Genomic DNA, 17935 nt, shown 5'->3' with positions numbered 1-17935 from the left:
CTTGTCTAACTATAGATAGACAAAGAGTATGTAGTGTAAAATGTAAAGACTGCCATCTAAAATATACAGGTATAACCAACTGCTCTTTTTCTATTAGAACTAAAGAATATATCAATAGCATAATGAAAGGCAATTTAGGTAAATACAATTATGCTAACACATTTTACAAAATAAACATAGTTACAACCCTGATAACTTTGTTAAAATATTAAATTTCTCCAATGATTTCTATAAAACCAGCATTCTCAGAAAATTTTATATATATAATATATTTATAATAATAATAAATTAATCAACAAACAAATGAAATTTGAAGATGATATTCTATTTAAACAAATAATTAATATTTAACAAGTTGCCTAACTTGTTTATCTCTCTTCCACTATTATTTTTCATAACAACTGAGACACTCTTACTGAACCGACGTAATTATTTTTGTACAATGACCACCAGTTGTTATGCTTTTAATATTTTATAATATCTTTAATTTATGTTTTAAATTCCGAAAAAAGTTTTTTTCCTGAGGATGGTAGAATGTTTGAAAACAACACTAGGGGTATAATATAAGTTGGGAAGGTTGATTTTTATTTTTATAACTAATTTTAAAAGATGTTTTAATGGATTGAAGCGCTACCATTCAGCTGAATTAAAATTTTTACTCAGTGATTAGTTTTATTTATAAAATATTTTCTTAACTTCAGGACTATAAAAGAAGCAGTGAACTTGATCACTACTACTAACACATTATAAAAGTACCTGTGAATATAATTGTTAAGGATTGTCAGCATTAAATGAACAAGTATTAATGAGTTTAAATAAACCAGGTATTCATATTGGTAGATGTTCCAAATAAGGATTTTTACAAGATTGCTTTCTTGTTCATGTTTGTTCATTTATTTAATTGTAATTATTTGTTTGATAACATATTTTGCTTTTGTTGTTTTGTGTCTGTTCGTTTTATCAAGTTTTGCAAAATTAATCACTATAGTTCAATACCTATAATTAATTCTTTACTTAGTTAGCAGCAAACAAACAAAACAATTCTGTAATAAATATTTAAGAATAGTGCAGGTGAAAAATTTAATTTGTATTGACAGAAAAATGATATTCAAAATAAGCTGTACATTCTGTTAAACTATGATGGCTAGAATTAGAGAACCACTGGCAGATCATTTATTAGTTTTAAATGGTATTACTAATATTGATATTAAGAAAAATTATTTCTATATATTACTCATGCTCTTTACTTTTTTTAAATAAAATATTTGTTATTACCTCAAAATAATTCATTATGCATGTTTCATTAAAGTAGGTGCTATTGATGCACATTCCTGTATGTTAAAAAAAAAAAAAACAGACACAAATGGAGGTAATGGACACAAATTAAAATAAAATCATTAAAGCAAATGTCCTTTTGCTTCATTTTTTATGAAACACAAAAATAACATCAAACATTCCTTAGCAATTACAGACAAAGTTTAATTATATACACAGAATTTATTCAGAATGACAGTATTATTTATGTAATATGATATGGTCATTATATGATTTGGTATTTCTATCAATTTATAAAAAATAAATTCTATATTTTAATAGAACAATGGCAGACACAAACCTGTTTATTAGAATGACTTTTGTTCATTATTTGGTTTTTTTTTTGTTTTTGTTCATTATTTTCGTCTATAGTAATGAATGGTCTATGGAAACTGGAAGCAGGTTCTTACTCAACATGACCTGTAGAACATCAGAGGTGTTTTGGGTTAAAATTTGGGTTATTTTGTTGCTGTAGTTTTGCCTAACAAATTTTATATCATGAATGATAACTTTAAAGATTCTTTTTAGTAAAAATGTTGATATTATATTTATGTTTCTTTGTGCAGAAATGTCTATCTTCAGTGTAGAAGGTGTATACTTGTTACCAGAAGGTCGAGCTCCAGGTCTGAAAACCTGAGATCAGATGAACGTCAGCAAATGCTGTCATTACCAAAGGTTCTTTGATTGCTAATCAAATGGCAAATGGCTCAAACGGCTCGGACCACAATTATATAATTATATTGTTGAGTTCTTCTTGTTTATTATTTTTTGTTACTATTATTACTATTGATTTAACTAGTTCATTATAGCTTAAGAAGGATCAGTTATTATTAATGATAATTGTAATGATGATATTGGTATGGCAAAGCATGACATTTTGTTATCATCTAAGTACAAAAAAATAATAATGTGTATAAATTAATTAGATCGATGTTAGGCGTGAATGTTTTATTTACAGCAGACAAATTATTTTAATCTGCCCTATGTAATTTGGAAAATTTATCTTTTATTTATGGAAAGTTTTTTGTAAAATGCTCAAATTTTGAATATAGTCATAATATAATTTAAAGATGTTGTTTAAATAGTGTCTAAAATATTGTTTTTACGTGGAATTATAAAATAAAATTCCATTTATTTATGGTATTAAAAATAAGTAAACTTGTTTAATATTACACTGGCCTTCATTCTAATACAAAAATGTATACATGATCAGTGGTTTTAATTCCACATATTATATGAAGCTAATCATCATATGAATCGGAACTATCTTCATATTTCCGATAATGGGCTCCTGAAGTATCAGTTGGTCAATTTCCATTGTATTTATATTTCATTATTAACTTCCAGTTGTAAGAGAGTTCACAGTTAAACTAAAAGTGTTTTCCATTGATATTAAACAAAGTTTAAAATAAAATAATTTTATCATATATAATTTTTTTGAAAAGGTGATTTTGTATAATCTGAGAATTCTTTCTAACTCACCACAATTACGTTTTTTTTTGCTATGTCTTTGACCTTACATTATAGTGTTATAGAAGTAACTGGTATTAATGTAACTTAATTATATTAGGAAAAAAGCATGCATATCACAGATTTAGTGTAATTTTAAGTGGCTTCATCTATAAAAAAATATTAATCAAACTTATTTTATTTTTATTTAGAATAAAAATTGATATAAAAAACATTTAGATTAGAATAAAAGAGGTAAAACAAAAATTGTTAAAACAGATGTTTTAACTATTTAATTGTTTACAATTTAGTGAGCAGCTACATTAAGTATATGACAACTGTCACTTCCAACCTTCTATCTGTAGTTGAAATCCTCTGGATGAACTAATGGAACTTCACTAATTTCTCCTTTATATATATATGTATTGACAGGTCTACATTTTGTTATTGTTATTTTAAGAAGAATGATTGTTTTTGCTTTCATATCCTTGCCATTATTTTTCAATTTTCCAATTTAAAAATCATTATTAAAAGTTATTCGGAAAAAAATTTAAGAATTGTGTTATTTGTAACATAAAATCAATTAAAAATTTTGAATATTTATTATGATGTTTTCTGTCAGTACAAGTTTTGACTGCAGAATATAAAGATAAATCTGATTGATTGCAATAAATGTTATATATGTTTAACAAAATAGCTTTAAGTTATAAAAAGGTTTATTCCATTATGAGATAAAATTGTATATTATGTTGCAGTATAATCTATAAAACTATAATTTGTGGTTTAAACATTCCGTTTCCACGGAACATGTTAATATTTCGTTAAATTTCCACTTCATTTGCAGTAAAGCTATGAAACTAATGATTATGCCACTAGCAGGCAATTATTCCTGGTTTCCTGAGTTTGGCTAAGTTTTCTAAAAGAAGCCTAATGTTTCCACTATTTGTGACTGGAATGGGAGAGGGGATATTACTTTGTGTACCTAACATTTTTTTTTATGGTTCAGAGAGCTTGTCATGTCACTTGTTAATGGCTATGGGATTGATCGTAGAAGTTTTTAATTTATAAAAGAGCAAAAAAGAGCTCCTTTTTACATGTATGTATGTGTAATTTTTTTTTTATTTTAGACACAGGGCTAGTTGCTTCTAATAATTTGTTAGTTGTATCACGTAATCTTGTAATACTTGCTCATTAATTAAAATGTCCAAGAACCATCTACTTATTTGAAGTTCTAGCTCTGGCTCTTGAAACTGGAATGTTTTCTGAACGTCTATATTTGTGGAAGATTGGAATTTTTTTTGTGCACACTCAATTTTTGATTTTATGAGTTTCTGATCTACAGATATATTTTTGTAAGTTTTTTGTTTGTAATATAACGGTTTCATATTGTTATTAAACTTTTCTGTGGTGAATTACTACTTTTTAGTAGAAAGAAATTTCAATGCTTCGTGTTCAATTTTTATGAAAAGAAATGGTTCATCTGCAGGTAATATACTATGAAAATACATATTTTTCAATTACGGTCATTTGAACAATATGTTTGGTTGATTAAAATATATACCAAGCTATTATATCAAATTCAGAAATATCTTTCAGCAGACAAATTTAATTAATCACCATCTCTGTGTCCATTATTAGAAAAATTCATTGTGTTTAAGAATTATTAACTAACAGCTGTCATATAGACTATTGGTTAAGTAATATTATTAGTACTTATACGTAGCAACAAAATATAAATATTTAAGAGTATGTAGAACAAGAATAAGTTTACTCAGTAAAAGGTTAGGGATCATTACTTTGGTTTCATATGAGATTGTTCTAAATTCAGTTTGGATAAGCTTGTGGTGAGTTGGTATATGTTATTTATTTTTAATGATGAAATGCATTAAGCTAGAATGTTTATTGATGTTTTTAAGTTAGAATGCATTATAATCTTTAACATTTAATATATATCAATGTTTCTACTTTTATAAACATGGAAAAAATAGCTAGATAGTTTTTCTGTGAATGTTATATTCCAGGAGTAAACATTATTTATAATTTTATATATCAGAAAAAAACACTGATTATGAATGGTTTTTATCTTACCACATTTAAACAGTATCATTCCTTCCATGGTGCTCAATAATTGTATAAAAAAGTTAATGTTTGGTGTTATTGTAATCAAGTAAAATTCATTTTACTAAATTTTTTTTTTTTTTTTTTTTTTTTTGTAGAAATGGTAGGTATCTTTAAGAGGGCTTATTATAATATTGTTGTGGAAGACTGTAAATTATTTTTCAAATTAACTGTGGAATTTTTCTATACACTAATAAATATCTTATACATTTATTTGAATACTAGAGTTAAACTATACTGTTATTTTTTTCTTATCATTTTGGTTGTATTATTGCATACTGTACATTTCTTTTTTTTTTAGAAAAATGAATTATTTTAGTTTTGTAATTATTTGGTTATTTATAAATTTTGTAAGTTTTTTATTAGCTTGTTGTTTGTTTAATACATTTTCTTCTTTTGATAATAAGTAAAAAACTGATTGATCAATTTATGTACTGATTGCAGATTGATCTTTGTGTATAAGCTTTTGTCTTTCCATTCTTCATGTGCCAAATATTTATTTAATCTTTTTTTAATTACTGTTTATATGCTATTTATTCCTATTTAATTTATTTATTAATATAATAGATATATCTGATTAATTATTTTATGGATTTGAGAGTATAGAAAAAATTAGCTCTGTGATTTTTGTAATTTTGTAAAATAATTAAAAAAATAAATAATAGTGTTAAATATTCTGTTATAGCAAATTTTTTAACTTTTAATCTTTTTCTTGATTAATAGCAGATCTGTGCAAGGAATTTGTCAAAAAAAAAAATCATAAAATTTACTTTTTGGTATATAGCTATTATGCTTATTTTTAATAAGTAAATTATGAAGGAACCAGAATTTTCTTTTTTTAAATATAGACAGACCGAACTTATTATTAAAAAAAGATTTCTTTACCTTCTTCACAAAGGGAGGAGAAACAATGGCATTACAATTAATTTAAAATTCTGTTTGTGCATTTCCTCACCATTTATAATATTTTTAATATATTTAACTGTTAAATTATTTAAATAATTTAAACTGCTTTTCCATTTATTAAACAATTATTGATATATGTTTATGTAGCTGTAATAAAAATACTACTACAGTAGAAATTTCTTATACTATTTTAAGAGTGATGCATCATTGTTGTGATCTGGATTTCCTCAGTCTTTTCTACCATTAAAGTTGGCTAGTTATCAAAATGATTTTTATATAATGAAGCCACATTGAAAAATCCTTTTAATGGAATAATGTAATTGATTTCAAAAATATCATTGGTAGCTTTGTAAACATTCCATTAATTAAGTATCTCAGTCTGAGATATTTGTTTGATCACAGGAAGCTTGTGTACAAAGATTTTTGTCTTTTCAGTCAACTTAAAATAAAGACCATAGGCTATGGGTGTTCAGTATATGCTTAGTTACAATTTTCTACATGATAATAATCTTCATAGTTTTATTGGTAATATAATACCTATGCAAAATATATTACACAGTACTTTACCTTAGATGCATGAAACTAATGAATGAATTCAAACACACATTGATGAAAAAAATAAACTCAAGTTTGCTGATAGTATTGGAATGGAGTGTTAAGTACCATTCTGATAAAATAACTTTTAAATATGAATGGCTTTTATATGCCACAATATTATTACAATTTAACTTTTTTTAAATAAAAATTTAAAATAATTAAGTGTAATGTTTATTTTCATCTCTTGGTTTATGGTTTTTGATAAAGATATCCTTCGACTTTGATTATTTAATAAATAAAAAAATCTTAACTGATATAATTATGTAATTAAATTTACACCATTTAACCAACAGAATGAGATATATACTGATGAGAAAATCTTCTGTTGGTTAACTAGAGCTTGATTTTTAATTGCATTAAACTTAATGCAGTTTCAAATTAAGATAATCATTTTCAACTTTAATAAAAATTAAAGGCTAAGAAACATCAATTGATTGTTGTAACTTACAATTTTCAAATTAATACTAATTAAGTAGGAAGATATTCAAAATAGGTCTCTTAAATCCAATGAGACTAAATTTCAACAAACAGCCTCTTGATACAATCCAAGGAGAATGCCGCACATGACATACTATGCTCATAATTTCAAAGAGATTAAAGTAAAAAATAATGACATCAGACAATGTAAAATCATTAATAAGAAATTTTCTGATTCAAAAAACTTACAGGTTGAGGCAGCAAAAAAAAAACGTTCAGTGAATAGCTCTTTGAGTGTGTGCTAATGATTGTGTGCTTATGTGTCCAATGATAAGTAACTTATAATTGATAAAATGATTCACATATTTTTATAAATTATGACATTTGTATAACTCACTTGAAAATAGTAATCGAAGCAAGCTTTTCATAATGTACAAGGTTGTTTACAGTCTTGTTACCTGTTAGTGTGATACCTAAATTGTAACTTATTTCCTTACTGATTTCTAAACAAAATTAAATTAATTTAAAATGATTATTTGGTTAAAACATTAAGTTTTTTACTCATATATAGTAACTGTTCATTTTTTCTTCTGCATAGGAAATTATTAAAATAAATTTATAACACATGCATACACATATATATATTTGACCATTATAAATTTAGTTTAAATTATAAATATATATATATATATATATATATATTTATATTTCTAATGCTGAAAAAAGAGATACAAATTATTATCTGTAATTTAGATACAATTCAGTGTACTTAAAATCTTAATAACCATTGTCTTGGCTATTGAACAAGCTTAACATTCCAAAAAGTAATAAATAACAAATTAATTTGGCTATTATTTCACATTAATATAATCCACTTAATTAATAACTTGCTTAATGTTAAATTGGCACACTACTAAATTCTATTAAGGTAAATTTTACTGACTACTAATAATTTATTTTACAATACACAAGAACAATCTAGTTCCAGTAGAGAATAAAATATATGCTCTGTAAACTTATATTTGGGGTAGTGCTTGTTTGCTTATGTTTCAGCAAATAAATTTTTTAATTCATTAAGCTAATACAGTTGTTCACTCATAACATTTTTTTATTATATAGAATACTACAAGATTATTATAGGAGTTGCTGGGGTAAAGTATTTAAAACAAAAACCACAACATTTCAGTTGTAGCAGTTTTTTCTTTTTTATAGTTACTATAATGAAGTGAATGTCTAAAAATAATGTGTGTGATATATCTGATGTATATTGTATAAATGTGTTTTATAATTTGAACACTTCTTACCTACACATCTGTTCCAGAAATTATGTTGTAAATTTAATTACTAAAAGTATATTGTTTGGTAATTTACATGTATGAGATGTTCCTGAAAGTTTCCATTGAATTGCAGCACTAAAATCATTGGTACTCTGTTAGCAGCTTGCATAAGTCATTGTTCTAATTAATAATACTCAAATGAGTGGGTTTGTGATATGCATGTGGTTATTATGTCATGTTCATACCTTTTCACTATTTTTGAAAATTGAAAATTTGTCATAGAAAATTGTAAATGTGAAAGAACAGGAAACATGAATTTAATTGAGAAAAAAGCAATGTTAGTACATTAATTGAAAGTATGAAAATATGAATCATCCTTCAACCTAATGAATGCTTGAAAAGTTTTTAAAAAATTGTTACTCTGTAGAACGGTGTAATTTTTTAGAACCACAGGATCCTAGATATTAAATACAAACAATGTCAAGGTTGTAAGAAGAAATGACAGAATTTGAATTTATATGTCATTACATTTTATATCAATTATATTCTAATGAAGAATTTTTTTTGGGCACAAACATGATGTTGCTGGTTTTGATTCCAATTACATTTTTCTATTTTTGAAGAAAAAATTGAATTTGAATGAACAATGATTTGAAACAATTGATGACAAAATCTTGCAAAAAAATAAAACAGCAGGAGACACAAAAGAGGTTTCTGTAGTTCATTTTAAATGTGAGAGAATATTTGGTACAATTTTGAGTTGGAGGGAAACTTAGCTGGTGAATAGAGCTTGTTAAAACTTTTTTTTAGTTTTTTATAATAACCCTTGGCTAGCTACTTGCCTATTTAAATTATGAGTGTGATTTTTAATCCTCAGAAGAAATTTATTTGTATTACTGTGCAGTGTTTATTTTGGTAATATATCTACTACAAGAACTGTCATTATACTTGAACTGATAATTTTTTTTATAGTTTGTGTAAGAATTAAACAAGTTTAAAAATGAAAATTAAACAAACTTTTGTTTAGTACAGTTTTGAAAATAGTGTTTGAAGTATGTAATTAAAAATATGTATTGCACGTTATTTTTGTCAAATGTAACATTTAAACTACTTTGTGAATTTTGAATCAAAATCTATGTAAATGTGAAGCAATTTTCACTTGTAAAAATAGAATAACATTATCCCTTATATGTTACATTTGAAAGTGAGCTTTTAAAATGAAGTTTAATTATAAGAACCTTTTATACCTGTGATGACCAGTAACATCAAAGTTTTTGACTGTTGACTGTTGGTAGTATCCATGGATTGGACACTAAATTGGGCCTTTCTACCAGCACTATTTATCCTTAATACTAAATGAAAATATGTGCAGAATAAAAAAGAATTATCTTTTTGAGAATTATCAATTTTTGTCATCTGAAGTTATTTAACATTTTATCCCTTGTGAAATGTGAAACTGTCACTAAGAAATGATCATTAGTAAAAAATTAGCAGTCTAACAATTGTAATAACTGTTCTACCTTGCTATTGGATCTAACTAAAGGTATAGTTACTTTTAACTGTGTCTGATTGTTATTGAACTGGTTTATGTTGTTTTTGGAGTTAATATGGCTGTCTTAGAAATATCTAATGATTGTGATGCAGAATTAATTTAGACTAAAATAAATTTAGAATTGTGGCAAGACATTTTTATCCAAAAATAAAAAAAAATCTATTTCAGCATTGTGTTTATAATTTATTGATGACAAATAGAAATTAATGTACCTAGAGATTATGGTTTTAGTAAATCTGTGGCTATGATGTTAATGATCTTACACTAAGAAAATTCACATTCATTCAAGGAAATTTAGTTGTGAAGATCAGATTTTTGGATGGCATTAGCTTTTTTAAGCTTGCATGTAGGATATGGAGATGGAATTTTGTAGGGTATGAAAAATGCATTGCTGACCAGGATTCAAACTTGGGACCTCCGGATAAAGGGCCAAGATGCATTTGCATTAGATACAATGGATTTGCCAGAGGATATCAATATGAAGTAAAAACTAATCAGGAAAATATATGTCGATAAACAATTTTATAAACTACAGTTATGTAACTTTTATTTTGCATGTTTTTAGTTTTGTAAATAATAGTTATTATAATAATGTGATTCATATTTAATCATTCAAAATAACATTTTTTATCCTATTTTAATTTTTAATTAAAAACATAGTTTTTTGTTACTATGACTTAATCTTATTTATTTTCTATATAAATGTGCATTTGTCATCATCCTGCTGTATTTTTTGCATTCCATTGAACATTTTATGCGTATATATATATATATATATATATATATATATATTTTTATAATCAAAAGCCAACTGAACAACCAAAGTACAGAATTACAAAGTAAATGAAATGACAGACACTTACCTTTTTTTTTCTTTTCTTTATTCCAATAGCATTTTCGCAGGATCCCGCATCATCAGTTGTATATAAATTATATAAAAATACACATCTAACATAACAAATTTTTTTAGACTAAAAATTAAAAGATTAAAATTACTATCATACATACAAAATATGAGAAAGTTAATTAAATAAAATAAGTACATATGTATAAATAATACGTCAGTTAAGAATTAAAAATAAAATAATAAGAAAATTTATACCATGTAACCTGGCCAGCCAATGTTACATTACTGAGTGGATTTGAAATTATTTATATAATTTTGAGGTTACATGTTATACATTTTCTAATTATTTTATTTTTAAATTCAATTTTTAATTCTTAATTGAAGTCATATTTATACATATTTGCTTATTTTATTTAATTGACTTCATATTTTGTATATAAAATATACAAATTTAATTTTAATTTTTAAAAAAGGCTGTTGTTTGATATGTAATTTTATATAATTTATATACAACTGATGATACGGGATCCTCCGAAAGTGATATTGGAATAAAGAAGAAATAAAAAAGAATAAGGTAAGTGTCATTTGATTTACTTTGTAATTATGAATTTGGGTTGTTCAAGTTGGTTTTTGATTATAAAAACAACAAAAAACATATATTTGTACACACCCATATATATATATATATATATATATAAAAATATATATAAAAAAAAATATATATATATATATATATATATATATATATATATATATATATGGGTGCATATATATAATCCTTGCAATCTGAATTCTATTAATTCAAAATATACAGTAATCCAAATTGGTTTTGCATGAAGAGAAAACATCTATCATGTAAATATCATATATTTTTATGATGAAATAGGATTACTGCAAAGTTACATTTATGCAAAGTGTTTTTTTTAATTTTTATTCAGTACACATCTTGTTAACAACATTGTGAGTAATATATCTAATTAAATGTGAACATATACAAATACTGTTAATCTGTTTTCTTGGAATTCATAAAATTACTCTTGTGCTGTTAATATCTATTAGATGAAAACTATAATGTGTTTGCCTAAAAATAACCTGTATGATATATACACTGGTAAGTGACTGATGACACTTTCCTTCCTCCAGATGAATACACAATTGATGCATTATTCACACAATAATATATGGAACAAAATAGATAAACCTTTACTGTTATTAACTATCATTATTAAGCCAAGGGTATTGAATATTAAATAGAACACAGGTCTAATAGTTATAACCGACAACAGTGATTGTAGTGGATGATATTGGATGTGTTTCTTTTGGATATTTTTCTTGTTTTATATGCTTATTTTAGGATTTGGCTAGATATTATTTGTATTGTTTAATTTGTACTGTTTGAGTTTGGTACCAATAAAATTATTTCCCTGAAAATAATTAATCTTTTCTGTAAAAATAATTATTTAAGGGTTATTTCAATTATTCATATAAAAATAATAAAGTACATATATTATAATGTATAATTTAGCAATTTAAAAATATTTTTAGTGTAATATTATTATATATATATACAATAACTAACAAAAGATCTGTAGTTCTGGCGATAATTACTAAAACATTATTGTAAATAAAGTGTTCTGATGTTATTTTTAATGCGAGCATTGATTCAAGTTGTGTGAAGTTGTCTGTATATGTTGTAAGTGGAAATATTGCTAATAATATGCTGCTGGGATCAAACCTTAGTGTAGGCCAGGTTATGTCACTTTGCTGATGGCTATTGTACATTTATTGAAAAAAAGAAGTAGGTTTTGCTGATTAACTCATAGTTTTTATTTGGTAAACTTAAGAACGGTCATGATATCTTCAATTTTTATAAAAGCGTTTTGTTTGTTTTGATACAGAAATGAAAATAATTTAGTTCACTTGTATAAAACCTATTTAAAATATTTATTAAAACTTAAACTAAAAAAATCTATTGATTTTTTTTTTTTTCATCTATGACAAGCAACAGATCAGTAATAATAATAAAATCTTGAATCGTCTATTAGTACGTTGAACAAATGAAACCCAACTGTACCATATGTGTAAATTCTGTCTACCTCTTTGTAAACATCTACTTTCTCATATGGTCTGTGCCTCTCACTGGTAAAGTGGTATTACCTAGTCTTTCACTTCAATCAGTAATTGATTGATAGATATCAGAGATATCTTTATATGCAATAATTCACGAGTGAATTTCATTATTTGATTGCCCAATTACCTACAGTATTAGAGGTAATGAATAAATTACTGAAAGTTGCTGAATAAACAAAACCAATGAATGTTTTGGCAGAAATATACAGCAGTAAGCTTTCTTTAGCTTCTGTAGCTGCCACGTTATAATATTGTCACTTACTACAGTTAAGAAGTATAGTTATATTAAAAACGAACTAATATCTTTCTCTAAGAAAGTAGAAATTAGTTATAAAATCTGTCTTACTTTTAGCTGTACAGCTAATGGAACTTATTTATTATTACATTTTTTCTCTTTTAAACTATTTATATAATAATAAGGATGACATTTTTATTTAAGTAAAGACTAATCTTGTACTTCCTGTTATGTCTTAGACTGACATATTTAAATAAATAAAAATTAAATTTAAATAATGTATTTATTACACAGAAGTTTTTTTTAATCATAAATACACTTGTCTGCTGTGTGAATTGTGATAAGTTAATTGTCATTAACTTATAAATTACTTGCTCTTTTTTCTTAACATGACAATCTACTAAAATTACCTAGTGAAAACATTATCAGAAATTAATTTATAAACAATAAGTCATTTAATAATTTTGTCAATGTGTAGTATAATAATTAAAAATATTAATAATAATAATTAGTTGAAAGTGAATTAGACTGTATCGCACACTCGCTTTGACTACGCACCGTCCCCAGAATTTTTCGTCCAGTAACATCGCTGTTTGTATGTAAATACAGTTAAACATATGATAAAAATGAGAGTGCTTAGGAAAGTTAAAGGAAGATGACCAACCACACAGGTGGTACCTTGTGTGAGCTTTTGATTCATGACTTATCTCAAAAAACTAATTGAATAATAATGTGTATATCATTTTTTATTTAAGAAATTAATTTATGTAAACTAAATACATAATTATTAATGATAATTTAAGGACTAAAGCTCTCATTATTAATTTATTTTATTATTTTCTTTTTTAGGTTTGTTGTTTAATGTCCATTATTGTGCTGTTTTATTAATGCGTATTTTATTCATTATTTTGTTTTTGGAAACTTTACATACTAGATAAATTACAGCCTTTTGTAGAAAAGAATCGAAACTACGTCTAAATATTGTTAAATGTAAAATGTAAATGTAATTATTTTTATTTGTAAACAGTGACATTGTAAATAACATAAAATTGTGTTTTTATTTATACAATTTATCTTTTAGCCTCTCACTACCATTTCCATTTTCATATCCCATTGCATTATTGCTGGAAATAATATTTGATTTAAGACTGCCTTTTGTTAAGAAAAATTATGTAACAGTAAACATAACATAAGTCTAATTTCCAGCCTCTGGCTGAGTTTATTTGAATTTTAAAAATATTATTTAATATGAAATTTGAGGTAATATATTTATATTTTTTAAAAATTACAGTTTTTTTAAAATAAATTTTTAAATTACTATTATTTTACATAAGTATTTATTTCTTTGTAGATTGAGAGTTTGGTTAATGATAAAAGGTACCTGAATTAAAATTGTTGCAACTTTCAACTAACAGAAAAAAAAAACATAAAGTATATATCTATATTATATATGTTAACTAATATTTTATAGAATTGTTTTATTCTGTTATAGATATTAGAAATTAAGTATACAAAAAGGGTTGAAAAAGCTATATTTTTCTGTGTATAACAAAACAGGTTTTAATTTGATCTTTATTATGTTTTTTCTAACTATTAATTTTAAAGATATTGTTTCTATTGTAACAACTCAAACTCAGGTGAACCATTTTCCATTAGCACAATATAATTGTTCTGCTCTAATTGCTGGATCACTTTTTACAACATCTATGTCTTATGACAGCAGAAATTAAAATTAACAGAATCTGTGACATTAATATTTAAAATATTTTGTGAAAATTTGATTTAGGATTCTGTCCTTTTGTTAAGACAAACTATGTAATAATAAATAGTACTGTGAGCATAATTTTCATCTTCTGGCTAAGTCTGAAATTTAAATCTCCCAAAACATCCTCCCATCATCACCTATCATTCATCTGATTTTTGATTTTATTTCAAATTTATTTCCTCATTTCCCATCCCATTCTTATTTTATCCTTTAAGGATTCCTTCTCCTTTTCCCTGTCCTTTTTATTTTTTGTTCTATCCATTCTACTCCAGAAATTTCATTTCACTGCTCTGTGAGTGGCCTGAAATAAAATATTTCCTTTCATTACATAACCACCACCAGTTATTAAATAAATAAAAATAAATCTTAACAACCACCACCTATTTGTTTTTCTGGATATGATTAGGGGCTTGTCAGAAGGAATTTCCAACAAAAATTAAATTCTTTTATATGTGACTTTTTATAAAAATTGTATTAAACAATTAATTTTTTTTTTATTTCTCTTGGCGTTATAAAATTTAATGTACTCTCTCAATATTGTGTTTGGTTTTTGTTTAATGTATAAACAATTTTATTATAAGTAATGATGTGTGTGAATTATTTTATAAATAAATAAAATCAGTAAACTAATTAATTTATTAATATCACACTAATTGTTACATTCAAAGATATGTTGTATTCATACTAAGCTTAAAAAATAGCAGACTTTAGGTTTTATGGGCTTTGTATATTTATTTGTTTATTGACTCATTTATTTATTTGTAAATATAAATAAAACATTTACAACATGCACACTAGTACATCATGTTTTATCGGTGGAAAAAGCAATGTTAGTAATAGTAGTTTCTTGTTGCTCATGGTCGATTATTTCCGTAAGTGTAGATACTTAGTGAACTCAAATTTTCCATTAGTTGTGTTTGGAACATAATCTTTTTTAATATGTAATAAATTAGGCATAATAACTACAATAAGCTTGAGATCATTAACCCTGATAATACTGGCACCTTAATTTTTTACTAATGTCATATTATTTTTTTTAATACTGAGATAACAATTACCGAGATAATAGGACCGGAAGTCATTATGACCATGTGTATAAATATATAATCAGGATTAATGATCCCTAGCTCATTGTAGTTATTACACCTAATGACCCATGTATTGAAGAATGCGTTAATGTACCTTAAAAAATTATTTTCTAATTATAATTAATTGAAAATTTATTGAGTTTGCTAAGTATCTATACTAATGAAAATAATCAACTATGAGCAATGAGAAACTCCACTAATTCTAACATTGTTTTCGCTACCAGTAAACGTGATGTATTAGTGTGGATGTTGTAAATAATGTTCTATTTATATTTACAAATAAATAAATGAGTCAATAAACAAATAAATATACAAAGCATCTAAAAACTAAGGTCTGCTTTTTAAATTTAGTGTAAATGCAGCATGACATGCATGTTAAAATTAGTGATATTAATACAATGATTGGTTTATTGTTTTTAATTATTTATAAAATACTTCACACACATGATTATTTATAATAAAATTGTTAATACATTAAAGAAAACACAAAAAAAATTTAAATACATTAAATTTTACGATACCAAGAGAAATACATTTTAATTGTTTAAAATGATTTTTATAAAAAGTCCACTTGTAAAATATTTTAATTTTTGTTGGAAATTACTCCTGACAAGCCCATCTCAATCATATCCAGAGAAAAGGTTGCTGGTGGTTAGGTTTATTTAGTTAGTTCACCCTGTACTCTTCTTTTTAGTAGTCTTTTTTAAGTAACAAATGTAAGTACTTAATTGCATATCTGACATATCACTCTTTAACCTGTCTGCAGTCTGTCACTGCTGAAGATCAAATTTGCCACACTTTTCAAGTTATGATTGCTCAAGGGTGGGTGACCTTCCCATTTCATTTTCCTACGTCATCTTCTATATTGTATGACATGATATTTAGAGGACATTGATATTGGAGGGTCAGGTAGATGGGAAAAATTTGTGAAAATACGTTTACAATTAATACTACTCATACATAATTAATTAAATTAAATTGTTTAAAATGATTTTTATAAAAAGTCCACATGTAAAAGATTTTAATTACAACAATTAACAATAATTAAACCCTGTAAGTGATAAGGGAATATACTGAAATGGAACGACTGGCATTATTAGATAGGGAATCTTGGAGAGCTGCATCAAACCACTCAAATGACTGAAGACAAAAAAAAAAAAAAGAAGATATGTAGAAATGTCCACTCCCTTAGTTAACCTTTACTTCAGATATTTTTCTTTCTGGTCATTTATTCATTTATTACTAAAAGTTACACTTTTAAACACCATTGCACTTGCTAAAAGTTAGTACAGAATGACTTGCATTCATTGAGCTGCATTCTAGAGAGGACGCTGCAAGAAAGAAGTTCAGGTGTATTTTGTTGTTAAATGTTCAGCGGTACATTCAGCTATAACAACTTCTGAACTTATTTGATGCTTCCCACTACTATTTAAATGGCAACGGCAAACACCATTGCCATTGTTGTTTTCTCTCTAGTAAAAACCATATTGTGTTCATTAATACATTGTCCACCAAAAAAATTAATATTGTGGATGAAATTAGATTTCTTTATTTCAGGTCATTTCTTTTTTTTTTTTTTTTTTTTCAGTCACCATTCGCCTGTACAGTTTATAGTATTGGGTTCTCCCTGATGAAAACCCCTCCCCCTTGGCAACACACAAGTACCAGACCCGCTCAGAAGCATAACAGTCTCTGGTGGAATTTGCAGGATTGACTGCCAGAAGTTGATGTGAGTAGCATGATCATCCGTCAGAAAGGGATGGCAGGAACTCGTGGATCCTACAGGTATCAACAGCAAATGCACATCCATGTTGATATGCAGATGGGCATCCCATACTCCTGTAGGATCACCTCCTATTCTACCCTTCAGCCACCTACCCATGATAATGCCCCTGAAAGAAACAGAAACAGCGTTTCACTTTTCAACAGTCATATATGACACTAATAGTGTTATTCGTGTCTAGAGGTCCCATCACCGCCACACACTGCATCCTTAAATCTGTCCATCTATCACATACACAAAATCACATGCTCGACATTATCAAGACGCCACAGTATGAATACAAATCATCCTTGCCATTTCTTATTCTATTCAATCCTTTTTTTTTTTTTTTTTTTTTTCTCCCTATCTTTAAAGAACTTATATACACAAGGTCTGTAAATAAAGTAATGAGACTGGTTTAGAAAGACTTTTTATTTACAATCCAATTATTCATGGACTTCAAAATAGCTTTTTTTGG

At 25.8% G+C, this 17935-nt stretch overlaps 1 protein-coding gene across 3 annotated transcripts in view; it reads left to right on the top strand.

The window, feature by feature from the left end:
* The window catches only part of Eip63E (cyclin dependent kinase Eip63E), a 778181-nt gene extending 764290 nt beyond the window's left edge, over positions 1 to 13891 (top strand). For 2 of the 3 annotated variants that reach the window (XM_075368329.1, XM_075368330.1), the window contains exon 11: positions 1881 to 5558. In XM_075368329.1, coding sequence (XP_075224444.1) covers positions 1881 to 1951 — 71 coding nt within the window. In that variant the 3' untranslated portion in view covers positions 1952 to 5558. Of the gene's footprint in view, positions 1 to 1880; positions 5559 to 13691 lie in introns of those variants that run through there. The other variant, XR_012756703.1, reaches the window with a different exon arrangement.
* The last annotated feature ends 4044 nt before the right edge of the window (positions 13892 to 17935 follow it).

This window comes from Lycorma delicatula, chromosome 6, assembly GCF_047948215.1.
Source record: "Lycorma delicatula isolate Av1 chromosome 6, ASM4794821v1, whole genome shotgun sequence".
NCBI classification, from domain to species: Eukaryota; Metazoa; Arthropoda; class Insecta; order Hemiptera; family Fulgoridae; genus Lycorma; species Lycorma delicatula.
This window is presented reverse-complemented; position numbering and strand designations above follow the sequence as displayed.